The sequence below is a fragment of the Mustelus asterias genome, chromosome 19 (genome assembly GCF_964213995.1).
Source record: "Mustelus asterias chromosome 19, sMusAst1.hap1.1, whole genome shotgun sequence".
NCBI classification, from domain to species: Eukaryota; Metazoa; Chordata; class Chondrichthyes; order Carcharhiniformes; family Triakidae; genus Mustelus; species Mustelus asterias.
The window spans coordinates 78271997-78285054 of record NC_135819.1 but is presented as its reverse complement, the minus strand read 5'-3'; the positions used below and the strand labels follow the sequence as shown (position 1 = coordinate 78285054).

Genomic DNA, 13058 nt, shown 5'->3' with positions numbered 1-13058 from the left:
GTTTTTTTATAGACCTCCGAAAAGTTCCAGAGATGTAGAGGAAAAGATTGCAAAGATGATTCTGGATAGGAGCGAAAGTAACAGGGTAGTTGTTCTGGGGGACTTTAACTTTACAAATATTGACTGGAAAAGCTATAGTTCAAGTACTTTAGAGGGGTCAGTTTTTGTCCAGTGTGTGCAGGAAGGCTTCCTGATACAGTATGTAGATAGACCAACAAGAGGCGAGGCCACATTGGATTTGGTACTGGGTAATGAACCAGGCCAGGTGATAGATTTGGAGGTAGGTGAGCATTGGGTGACAGTGACCACAATTCGATTACGTTTACCTTAGCAATGGAAAGGCTTAGGTATATACCAAAGGGCAAGAGTTATAGCTGGGGGAAAGAAAATTATGATGCGATTAGGCGAGATTTAGGTGGCATAGGTTGGGGAAGGAAACTGCAGGGGATGGGCACAATTGTAATGTGGAACTTGTTCAAGGAACAGCTACTACGCGTCCTTGATAAATATGTACCTGTCAGGCAGGGAGGAAGCAGACGTGTGAGGGAACCGTGGTTTACTAAGGAGGTTGAATCTCTTGTGAAGAGGAAGAAGGAGACTTATGTAAAGATGAGACGTGAAGGTTCAGTTAGGGAGCTTGACAGTTACAAGTTAGCCAGGAAGGACCTAAAGAGAGAGTTAAGAAGAGCCAAGAGGGGACATGAGAAGTCTTTGGCAGGTAGGATCAAGGAAAACCCTCAAGCTTTCTATAGGTATGTCAGGAATGAAAAAATGACTAAGGTAAGATTAGGGCCAGTCAAGGACAGTAGTGGGAAGTTGTGCGTGGAGTCTGAAGAGATAGGAGAGGCACTAAATGAATATTTTTCGTTGGTATTCACACAGGAGAGGGACAGTGTTGTCGAGGGGAGTACTGAGATGCAGGCTGTTGGACTGGACGGGATTGAGGTTCATAAGGAGAAGGTGTTAGCAATTCTGGAAAGGGTAAAAATAGATAAATCCCCTGGGCCGGATGGGATTTATCCTAGGATTCTCTGGGAGGCTAGAGAGGAGATTGCAGAGCCTTTGGCTTTGATCTTTGTGTTGTCATTGTCTACAGGAACAGTGCCAGAAGACTGGAGGATAGCAAATGTTGTCCCCTTGTTCAAGAAGGAGAGTAGGGACAACCCTGGTAATTATAGACCGGTGAGCCTTACTTCTGTTGTGGGCAAAGTTTTGGAAAGGATTATAAGAGATAGGATTTATAATCACCTAGAAAGGAATAATTTGATTAGGAATAGTCAGCACGGTTTTGTGAAGGGTAGGTCGTGCCTCACAAACCTTATTGAGTTCTTTGAGAAGATGACCAAGGAGGTGGATGAGGGTAAAGCGGTTGATGTGGTGTATATGGATTTCAGCAAAGCGTTTGATAAGGTTCCCCATGGTAAACTTTTGCAGAAAATCCGGACACATGGGATTGAGGGTGATTTAGTGGTTTGGATCAGGAATTGGCTAGCTGTAAGAAAACAGAGGGTGGTGGTTGATGGGAAATATTCATTCTGGAGTCCAGTTACTAGTGGTGTACCGCAAGGATCTGTTTTGGGGGAACTGCTGTTTGTCATTTTTATTAATGACCTGGATGAGGGCGTAGAAGGATGGATTAGTAAATTTGCGGATGACTCTAAAGTCGGTGGAGTTGTAGACAGTGCGGAGGGAAGTGGCAGGTTACAGAGGGACATAGATAAGCTGCAGAGCTGGGCTGAGAGGTGGCAAATGGAGTTTAATGTGGAAAAGTGTGAGGTGATTCACTTTGGAAGGAGTAACAGGAATACAGAGTACTGGGCTAATGGTAAGATACCTGGTAGTGTGGATGAACAGAGGGATCTGGGTGTCCATGTGCATAGATCCCTGAAAGTTGACACCCAGGTTGATAGGGTTGTTAAGAAGTCGTACGGTGTGTTAGCTTTTGTTGGTAGAGGGATTGAGTTTCGGAGCCAGGACGTCATGCTGCAACATGAAAGGCATAGATAGGGTGAACGGTGGGAAGCTTTTCCCCAGGTCGGTGGTGATGTTCACGAGGGGTCATAGGTTCAAGGTGAAGGGGGGGAGGTTTAACACAGATATCAGAAGGACATATTTTACACAGAGGGTGGTGGGGGCCTGGAATGCGCCGCCAGGCAAGGTGGTGGAGGCAGACACACTGGGAATGTTTAAGACTTATCGAGACAGCCATATGAACGGAGTGGGAATGGAGGGATACAAAAGAATGGTCTAGTTTGGACCAGGGAGCGGCACGGGCTTGGAGGGCCGAAGGGCCTGTTCCTGTGCTGTACTGTTCTTTGTTCAAAACTCTGGTGCGGCTGCACTTGGAGTATTGCGTACAGTTCTGGTCGCCGCATTATAGGAAAGATTGGAAAGAGTGCAGAGGAGATTTACCAGGATGTTGCCTGGTATGGTGGGAAGATCGTATGAGGAAAGGCTGAGGGACTTGAGGTTGTTTTCGTTAGAGAGAAGGTTAAGAGGTGACTTAATAGAGGCATACAAGATGATCAGAGGACTAGATAGGCTGGATAGCGAGAGCCTTTTTCCTCGGATGCTGATGGCTAACACGAGGGGACATAGCTTTAAATTGAGGGGTGAGAGATATAGGACAGATATTAGAGGTAGGTTCTTTACTCAGAGAGTAGTAAGGGCGTGGAATGCCCTGTCTGCAACAGTAGTGGACTCGTCAACATTAAGAGCATTCAAATGGTTATTGGATAAACATACGGATGATATTGGAATAGTGTAGATTAGAGGGGCTTTAGATTGGTTTCACTGGTCGGCGCAACATCGAGGACCGAAGGGCCTGTACTGCGCTGTATTGTTCTATATTCTATGTTCTAGGAGAATCACTCGTCAGCCGATTCATGGAGTCCCCTGCGAACCTTCACGCCGCGCTCGCGTCTCCCAGGCCCGGATTTTCACGGCACCAGAGATCGGCTGGGAGGCGGGGCTAGCATTTAAATAGTATTTTGAATACTATTTAAATGTGATTAGCGGGCCCAGGACTGAATTCTCCTTGCAGGTTTGCATCTCCCTACCCCACCAGAGTGTTTCACTCCAGCGGGGATTACACTAGCTCCTCACTCACGGGGAACTAGGTGCCTGACCCCGCTTGAGTGAAGGGGGGGGGGCAATCGGGGCCCCCAGGGGGTCAGGCAATGGTTTTCCCCTTGGGCATGGGCACCCTGGCACTTCCCAAGGGGCAAACTGCCCATGCCCAGGGGGCACCTTGGCACTGCCCATCGGGCAGGGGTCAGTGCCAAGGGGGAGGGGCCTAAGGGGGCATGGCCCAGGAGGCAGGGAGTGCTGGGGTCGATGGGTGGGGGTGGGTCCAGCTGCCACTCTGCCTTTGGGATTGATGGGGGCAGGAGGGAGGCCAGCGATCGGGACGGGCTGGTGAGTAGGGCAGCCAAGGGGTTGGGACTGGGTGGTTGGGGGGGTAGGGGGTTGTTGGACAGGGTGGGGGGCTGTGATCGGGCTGCGAACGGGTCGTGGGGAGCTTGGGGGGCAGCACTGCGGGGGTCCTGGGCTGGCCAGTGATCGAGCTGGCCCGCAAATGGGAGGCTGAGAGTTCGGGGCCACTGCGCATGCTCAGAGGCTTGCTGATTTCAGCCTCCCAGGCGGGAATAGGTGCCACCTCCTGAAATCTAATGAAATTCACACTGGTGGCCTTTGCATTGCGCAGAGTGTGGGAGATTCTGGTCTGAAGTCCCACTGAAAACACCAGTGGATTTCTCCAGTTTTCCCGCAAATTCAACACTTTACAATTTTTTTGGGAGAATTTTGGCCACTGCTGAAGGTGTCCATGTTTTAACTGTTGTGGTTTTCTGGAAATAACCCCGGTGATTTAAACCCAGCTACCAAAAAAATTCTCTCTGCCATTGCGCCTCACAGTTCTAATGCACAGCAAGCGCACAAAGACTCTTTATGTTGAGGAGCTGTGATACGTACAATGGTCTCTCGGCTGTTCACCGCTGATCCCGTACACTTGGCTATTATTTTATCGATGCACTTCTTATGAATAGCAGCGTTGCATTCTGAAAGGGAAATAGAAGGTCCCAACGTGTTCCAAGATTGCAAGCAATGTCAAAACTTTCATTTGAAATATTTGGAAATGAAAAATCACTTACGTCGGCATTGGTAGCCTTGCTTATTCAATCCCCTGAAATAACAAAAGTGAGCAGAATTCAGTCATCAGTATTTTTGCTCTTGATCATAGAATCCCTACAGTGCAGAAGGAGGCCATTCTGCCCATTGAGTCTGTACCGACCACAATCCCACCCAGGCCCTATTCCCGTAACCCCATGCATTTACCCTGCTAGTCCCCCTGACATTAGGGTCAATTTAGAACGGCCAATCAACCTAACCCGCACATCTTTGGATTGTGGGAGGAAATGGAGCACTCGGAGGAAACCCACACAGGCGCAGGGAGAACATGCAGACTCCACGCGGACAGTGACCTGAGGCCAGAATTGAACCCGGGTCCCTGGCGCTGTGAGGTAGCAGTGCTAACCACTGTGCCACCGTGCCGCCCCAAATTACTCGGACCCGAGTCCCTAAATTATTGCACCAATTTTCAGTTTCCTGGTCCTAACAAATTCACTAGGGTACATCCATGCCCCCGGCATGGGCAACACGGTGGCACAGTGGTTAGTACTGCTGCCTCACAGCGCCAGAAACCTGGGTTCAATTCCCGGCTTGGGTCACTGTCTGTGTGGAGTTTGCACATTCTCCTCGTGTCTGCGTGGGTTTCCTCCGGGTGCTCCGGTTTCCTCCCACAGTCTGAAAGACGTGCTGGTTAGGTGCATTGGCCATGCTAAATTCTCCCTCAGTGTACCCGAACAAGCGCTGGAGTGTGGCGACTCGGGGGTTTGCACAATTTCTTCATTGCAGTGTTAATGTAAGCCTACTTGTGACAATAATCAATAAAAAATAGACACCTCCATTCTCCACCGGGACAGTCTGAGGGCTCCCCATTTTTATTGAATGGAGCCTTGAACAATCCCTGACGATGACCACCCTTCTCCACCCGACTGAACCTGTTCTCACATCAAACAATTTCTCCTTTAACTTGCCTCACATCCTCCAAATAATAGGTGTTGCTATGGGTACCTAGATGGGTCCTCGTTATGCCAGCCTTTTGGGGGTGATATATGGAACACTCTTTGTTCCAGTCCTATTCAGACCCCATTCCCCAATTCTTTCTCTGGTACATCAATAACTGAATTGGTGCCTGTTGCTGTTCTCACCTAGAAATCGGAGCACCCGGAGGAAACCCACACAGACACAGGGAGAAAGTGCAGACTCCACACAGACAGTGGCCCGAAGCCAGGATCGAACCCCGGACCCTATCGCTGTGAGGCTGCAGTGCTAACAACTGTGCCACCGTGCCGCCCCTCAATCTCGCAGCTCCCCGTCAGGGAATTAAACCCCGGTCCCCCTGCGTGGCAGACTAACAACTATATTAACGAGGAACTACTGGATGAAACCGACATCCAGATCTGCTGCAAATTTGAAATGAAATTGCTGTGGAATATTGAATAAGAGACGAAGGCCGGGATTCTCTGATGTTGGACGCAACCACCGCTGCCAGCGAGGATGGAGAATTTGGCGCTCGGCTGGACCAGAGAACTCTGGCTGAAGAATCTACATGGGGCCCAATTCTCTGACCTCACCTGCAGCTGGGATTCTCCAGTCCCGCTGCAGTGAATGGAGTTTTGGCTGAGCGCCAAATTCTCGCTGGCAGGGGGTGAACGGCGAAGAATCCCAGCCAACACCCGACCAGAAATCTTACTTTTCAAACAGGTTAAGATGAATTAAAAGATAAGATTAAATTGAAGTACCAAACAAATTCGTGGCAGACGGAACAAAATGTGGGCTGAGGGAAGAATGTGGCGATAAACTCATGGCACTTGACATTGTGAACTTTGGCCTGCTTGATGGCTCCCCTTCGCTGGTGTAGTGCAAACAGGCCTTCTGTTTCACCATCGGCACTTCCTTTGTTTTCTGCTGGAGGAAAGCTGAACGTTAATCATTGCTGCAGAAATCACACCTCCCATCGGACTGGCCGAAACATTCTTCCAGCCTCAATGTTAGAAACCAATGAGTTGGACTCTTGGAACCAAGTACCCACTCGTCTAAATTGTAAAACAACATCCACAACACAACACAAATATTAACATACATTGGGGAGGCAATGGCCTAGTGGTATTATCGCTGGACTATTAATCCGGGGGATCCGGGTTCAAATCCCGCCACGGCAGATGGTGGAATTTGAATTCAATAAAAAGAAAATATCTGGAATTAAGAAGCAACTGATGGCCATGAAACCACTGCCGATTGTCAGAAAAACCCATCTGGTTCACTAATGCCCTTTAGGGAAGGAAATCTGCCGTCCTTATCTGGTCTGGCCTACATGTGACTCCAGAGCCACAGCAATGTGGTTGATTCTCATGTATTTATCCAGTTCTTCTTCGAAAGCTACCATTGAATTGCCACCCGATTCAGAGAAAATTTTCTCATGTTCTCTCTGTTCCTTTTAAGTTTAGGTTTATTTATTAGTGTCACAAGTGGGCCCACATTAAAACTGCAATCCCGGGCAACTAGGGACGAGCAATAAATGCTGGGCTAGCCAGCAACACCCCTGTCCTATGAATGAATAAAAAAGACACATATCGTTTTCAATTTCAATTTTAAAAAGAAGCCCTTTCCCTCTGATACATTGGGAAACCACTTTCCATGCTTAAGACTCTCCAAACTAAAGCAGTGAGGGTTTCAGATGTGAATTTTCCATTTGTGTACAAGGTCCCCCTGGACACACACCTCACCGAGAGATTCAGAAAGTCCAGAAGCACATCGCCTTGATGTGGCGATTGGGTGATCATTGAAACTTAATGGATCAAAACCATGCAATTTCCCACAGAAAATTGATTTGATTTCATTTGATTTATTGTCACATGTATTCGGATACAGTGAAAAGCATTGTTTCTTGCACGCTGTACAGACAAAGCATATTGTTAATAGAGAAGGAAACGAGAGAGTGCAGAACGTAGTAGTCATAGCTAGGGTGTAGAGAAAGATCAACTTAATGCGAGGTAGGTCCATTCAAAGGTCTGACAGCAGCAGGGAAGAAGCTGTTCTTGAGTCGGTTGGTACGTGACCTCAGAGTTTTGTATCTTTTTCCCGACGGAAGAAGATGGAAGAGAGAATGTCCAGGTGCGTGGGGTCCTTAATTATGCTGGCTGCTTTTCCGAGACAGCGGGAAGTGTAGACAGAGTCAATGGATGGGAGGCTGGTTTGCATGATGGACTGGACTTCATTCATGACCTTTTGTAGTTCCTTGCGGTCTTGGGCAGAGCAGGAGCCATACCAAGCTGTGATACAACCAGAAAGAATGCTTTCTATGGTGCATCTGTAAAAGTTGGGAAGCTTCCCACTGCTATTCCAGCGAAAAAATATGAGCCGGAATTCACGCTGGCGGGACCTTCCGGTCCGACCGACAGCGCACCCTTGGGTTTCCCAGCGGCGTGGGGTGCAGTCAATGGGAAATCTCATTGATGGCAGCGGAACTGGAAGATCCTGCCACAGGCAAATGGTGTCCCCCCCCCCCCCAATCCCCCCCTCCCCCCCCCCCCGTCCCCCCCCGTCCCCTCTCCCTCACCCGCTACAAGGGTCACGCTGCCAGGAGACCCGAGAAACCCCCCCATGGAATAGTTCAATGTGGAAGGAGGCTGTTCAGCCCTTCAATTCAATGTGGGTTGCTTTAATGAGTAATAATCCAGTTAGTTCCATCCTTGTTCTATCTTCATACCCCAGTACTTTTTTCTTTTTCATGTATTTATCAAGTTCTCTTTCGAAAGCGACTATTGAATTGTCACCCTAACCATAGAGAATTTTCTCACGCTGTCTCCGGTCCTTTTCAGGTTAAGCTTATTTATTTATTAGTGTCATAAGTAGGCTTGCATTAAAACTGCAATTAAGTTACTGAAAATCTCCTAGTTGCCACACTGTGGCGCCTGTTTGGGTACACTGAGGGAGAATGTAACACGGCCAATACACCTAACCAGTACGTCTTTTGGATTGTGGAAGGAAACAGGAGCACCTGAAGGAAACCCACGCAGACACGGGGAGAACATGCAGACTCCGCACAGACAGTGACCCAAGCCAGGAAATGAACCCAGGTCCCTGGCGCTGTGGGGCAGCAGTGCTAACCATTGTGCCACCATGTCATCTTTGTCAATCATCTTAAACTGTGCTTTGAGTAGGTAGGTAGCGACTCAAAAACAGCTTCTTCCCTGCTGCTGTCAGACTTTTGAATGGACTTACCTTGCATTAAGTAGATCTTTCTCTACATCCTAGCTATGACTGTAACACTACATTCTGCACTCTCTCCTTTCCTTCTCTATGAATGGTATGTTTTGTCTGTATAGCGCACAAGAAACAATAATTTCCACTTCATGTTAATACATGTGACGATAATAAATCAAATCAAATAATTAGCCATAGTCCACAAGGAATTGTAGACATCTCTATGAGAGAGAGACAATTAGTTCTGTAGCTTGAGAGGCAACACTTTTCATCAAGTATTGGGGTTAGAGTACTGACGTACAAATCTGTGGATTTTTTACACCAAGAAAATGTTATGGTGCAATATTAATTATTCCATAATAAATGCACAGACAATACACCTGTGGGATATATACCGCTCGGATTAAATGCGACACAATTTATTGGTTCAGATTTATTCAATACTTAATCACAGGTTTTTCTGAAGCTGTGTTCTATTATGTCCTGAACGGCTGTGATTTATTTTCTTACATCGCAATTGTTTTCCTTTCTTCAAAGACTGAACTATATATCCAACATAGCAGGGTTGACATGGCAACCAAAAGCCGAAAATTACTTAAAACCTAAGGAAGCTTTCAGGCTTTCTTGCTGAAATATTAAAATAAAAATAGCCAGAGTATTTTGTGACATTGCGAAAAAGGAAGAAAATATTTTCTTCAGTGCAGTGAGTAACCTCTTCCATTTGACGCTGAGGTCTTACGACCTACTACTCCTACCCTTTCAATCTAATGGTTACACCCTTCCCCCTTCCTGGTGAATGGTGAGAGCTGTGTCACCCTGGGGTGGGGGAGGTGGTGGGCAGGGTTGGGGGGAGGGGAGTGGGCCTAGGTAGGATGCTCTTTCAGAGACTCAGTGCAGACTCGATGGGCTAATTGGCCTCCTTCTGCACTGTAGGGATCCTACGGTTCTACAAAGATACAGGGCGCCGCGGTCTTACCGGCTGTTCACGCCACGCTCGCGCTGCAGTGAGGTCAGAGAATTTGATGGCCAGCCAAATCTCCGTCCACTGCAGCGGGGTGGGAAAATCCCATGGGTGTGAATGGTGGCAACGTTCCAGACATGGTTTTTTAAAATGTTCTGGAAGTAAGGAGCAGGGAAAACAGTGAAAAAGAGAGAGCGATGACAAGGGAAATGTGAAAGACGAGGCTAAGACTGGCAAACAACTAGATAGTGCAAGACAAATAGAGAGACAGATACCAATCTAGAAAGCTACATAAAAAAGGAAATTAATAACTTGAAGGGCTCAACAAAACGAATGATTCCGAAGTGACCGTGAGCATGGAGCAATGTGTGAAAATAAGTAGTAACACTGAAATTGAAGTGCTAAAGAACCTTGCATAAGCACAAGCTCATCAGACGTTGAGCTGAAGTGAACTGTCTCAGTACGAAATGCCCAAAAGAAGTTGAGATAGAATCCCTAGGGTGCAGAAGGAGGCCATTCAGCCCATCGACCCTGCACCAACAACAATCCCACCCAGGCTCTATCCCTGTTTTACCCACATTTTTACCCTCCTGATCCCCCTGACACGAAGGGGCAGTTTAGCATGGCCAATCCACCTAACCCGCACATCTTTGGACTGTGGGAGGAAACCGGAGCGCCCGGAGGAAACCCACGTAGACATGGGGAGAATGTGCAAACTCCACACTGACAGTGACCCAAGGCCGGAATCGAACCTGGATCCTGGATTTGTGAGGCAGAAGTGTTAACCATTGTGCCACCGTGCTGTCCTAGAGATGCAATGAGATGCTCACAATTTTAAAAAGACAGCAAGAATAACCAACTCGTGATAGCGTAGTGTGATAATGGCAACCAAGAGTGACACATTCATAGCTAAATCTTCACTCTTGGGTATTTGGGTCATTCTGTTGCAGAACTGGACTTCTGAAACCCCCCCACCCCCCCGACCCTCAAACCGGTACAAAGAGAAACCTCCTGCAAGTGAATTTCATGCCAGTTGATGAATTGTTTACTCTGTCAATTCTGCACAGATCTGCACATTTGAGAGCAGACTTCCACTCCATCTGACGAAGGAGCAGCACTCCGAAAGCTCATGGCATTTGCTACCAAATACACCTGTTGGACTTTAACCTGGTGTTGTTAAAACTCTCACAGATCTGCACAGCCAGATTTTTAATGGGGCAACCATTCATTCTGGCAATGCAAAGCTAGTCTCACCCATCTCAATGACAAAATCTGTACTGTGTTTTTTGCTCGCGTGATGCCTAGTTTTCTTGTCACTCACAGGGAGGGATATAGCTGTGCTTGAAGGGTTTTAAATGTGCTCTCTCCCCTGCAATTGAGCTGACCACAGATTATTCTGCACACTTGGTGGAATCTTATCATAGATAGAATCATAGAATCCCTACAGTGCAGAAGGAGGCCATTCGGCCCATCGAGTCTGCACCGACCACAATCCCACCCAGGCCCTACCCCCACATATTTTACCCGCTAATCCCTCTAACCTACGCATCTCAGGACTCTAAGGGGCAATTTTTAACCTGGCCAATCAACCTAACCCGCACATCTTTGGACTGTGGGAGGAAATCGGAGCACCCGGAGGAAACCCACGCAGACACGGGGAGAATGTGCAAACTCCACACAGACAGTGACCTGAGCCGGGAATCGAACCCGGGACCCTGGAGCTGTGAAGCAGCAGTGCTAACCACTGTGCTACCGTGCCGCCCTGGTCTATGAGAAATCTATGATTTCTATGAATCTAATATCTTCATCTCCACATCTCGGAAGGCAGCTGAGTTCTTGAGCTTGCAGAGCACTAAACTCAATATCAGCATTTTAAAGAACCTTGTGACTTGATTTAACAATGGCAGCTTGCTGAGTTATTCATCTCACTTGACCTAAATTATTGTTTGCTCGTAAACCGTGATTTACCAGTCTGGTACGGTTGATTCCTGTGTCAGGGGAGGCAGTGGAGTAGTGGGATAGGGGTGGCACGGTGGTTAGCACTGCTGTCTCACAGCGCCAGGACCCGGGTTCAATTCCCAGCTTGGGTCACTGTCTGTGTGGAGTTTGCACGCTCTCCCCGTGTCTGCGTGGGTTTCTTCCGGGTGCTCTGGTTTCCTCCCACAGTCCAAAGATATGCGGGTTAGATGGATTGGCCCTGAGTGTCAGGGGGATTAGCTAGGGTAAATGCATGGGGTTATGGGGATCGGGCCTTGGTGGGATTGTGGTTGGTACAGACTCAATGGGCCGAATGGCCTCCTTCTGCACTGTAGGATTCTATGATTCTATGCACTGGATTGATAACCAGGGACCCCAAGCATAATGCTCTGGGGACCCAGATTCAAATCCCACCAATGCAGATGATGAAATTTGAATTTGATAAAAATCTGGAATTAAAATTCTAATAATGACCATGACACCTTTAAAATCCCATCTTAGTCACTAATATCCTTAAGAGAAAGAAATCTGCCATTGTTATCCGGTCCGGCCTACACGTGACTTCAGATTCACAGCCATGTGGTTGACTCTGAAATGCCCTAGCAGGCTACTAAGTTCAGGGGCAATTAGGGATGGACAATAAATGGTGGCCCATTTAGAGATGCCCACATCCCTGGAATGAATAAAGTAGCACATTGCTGGAGATAGGAGACATTCTCTGCTTGGGTTTTGCTTATTAAGATCACCTTCAGTGGTTCAGATTTGTGGATAGGGAGATCTAGGTTTTTGCTTCCCATGTCTAATTAGGGCAGCATGGTGGCACAATGGTTAACACTACTGTCTCACAGCGCCAGGGACCCGGGTTCAATTCCCAGCTTGGGTCACTGTCTGTGTGGAGTCTGCACGTTAATAATAATAGTAAATTGGAATATTATTTAAATGGAGAAAAATTACATCGTGCGACTGTGCAGAGGGACCTGGGGGTCCTTGTGCACGAATCGCAAAAGCTCAGTCTGCAGGTGCAGCAGGTGGTCAAGAAGGCGAATGGAATGTTGGCCTTTATCGCGAGGGGGATAGAATATAAAAGCAGGGAGGTCTTGCTGCAACTGTACAAGGCACTGGTGAGGCCGCAACTGGAGTACTGTGTGCAGTTTTGGTCCCCTTATTTGCGAAAGGATATATTGGCCTTGGAGGGAGTGCAGAGAAGGTTCACCAGGTTGATACCGGAGATGAGGGGTGTAGCTTATGAGGAGAGATTAAACAGATTGGGTCTGTACTCGTTGGGAGTTTAGAAGGATGAGGGGTGATCTTATAGAGACATATAAGATAATGAAGGGGCTGGATAGGGTAGAGGTGGAGAGATTCTTTCCACTTAGAAGGGAAACCAGAACTAGAGGGCACAGCCTCAAAATAAGGGGGGGCCGGTTCAGAACAGAGTTGAGGGGGAACTTCTTCTCTCAGAGGGTAGTGAATCTCTGGAATTCTCTGCCCATTGAAGTGGTGGAGGCTTCCTCGTTGAATATGTTTAAATCACGGGTAGATAGTTTTCTGATCGATAAGGGAATTAGGGGATATGGGGAGCAGGCGGGTAAGTGGAACTGATTCGCTACAGATCAGCCATGATCTTGTTGAATGGCGGGGCAGGCTCGAAGGGCCAGATGGCCTACTCCTGCTCCTATTTCTTATGTTCTTATGTTCTTATGTTCTCCCCGTGTCTGTGTGGGTTTCCTCCGGGTGCTCCATTTTTTTCCCACAGTCCGAAAGACGTGCTGGTTAGGGTGCATTGGCCATG

General features: G+C 47.7%; 1 protein-coding gene across 4 annotated transcripts in view; it reads right to left on the bottom strand.

Annotated features, from left to right (window-relative positions):
- The window catches only part of prkcq (protein kinase C, theta), a 171339-nt gene that overhangs the window by 55522 nt on the left and 102759 nt on the right, over nt 1–13058 (bottom strand). For 2 of the 4 annotated variants that reach the window (XM_078235931.1, XM_078235935.1), the window contains exons 5-7: nt 5865–6030; nt 4152–4183; nt 3973–4058 (exon numbers count right to left, since the gene is read on the bottom strand). In XM_078235931.1, the coding sequence (XP_078092057.1) occupies nt 3973–4058; nt 4152–4183; nt 5865–6030 (284 nt within the window). The remainder of the gene's footprint in view (nt 1–3972; nt 4059–4151; nt 4184–5864; nt 6031–13058) is intronic. The other 2 variants (XM_078235932.1, XM_078235933.1) reach the window with 1 other exon arrangement.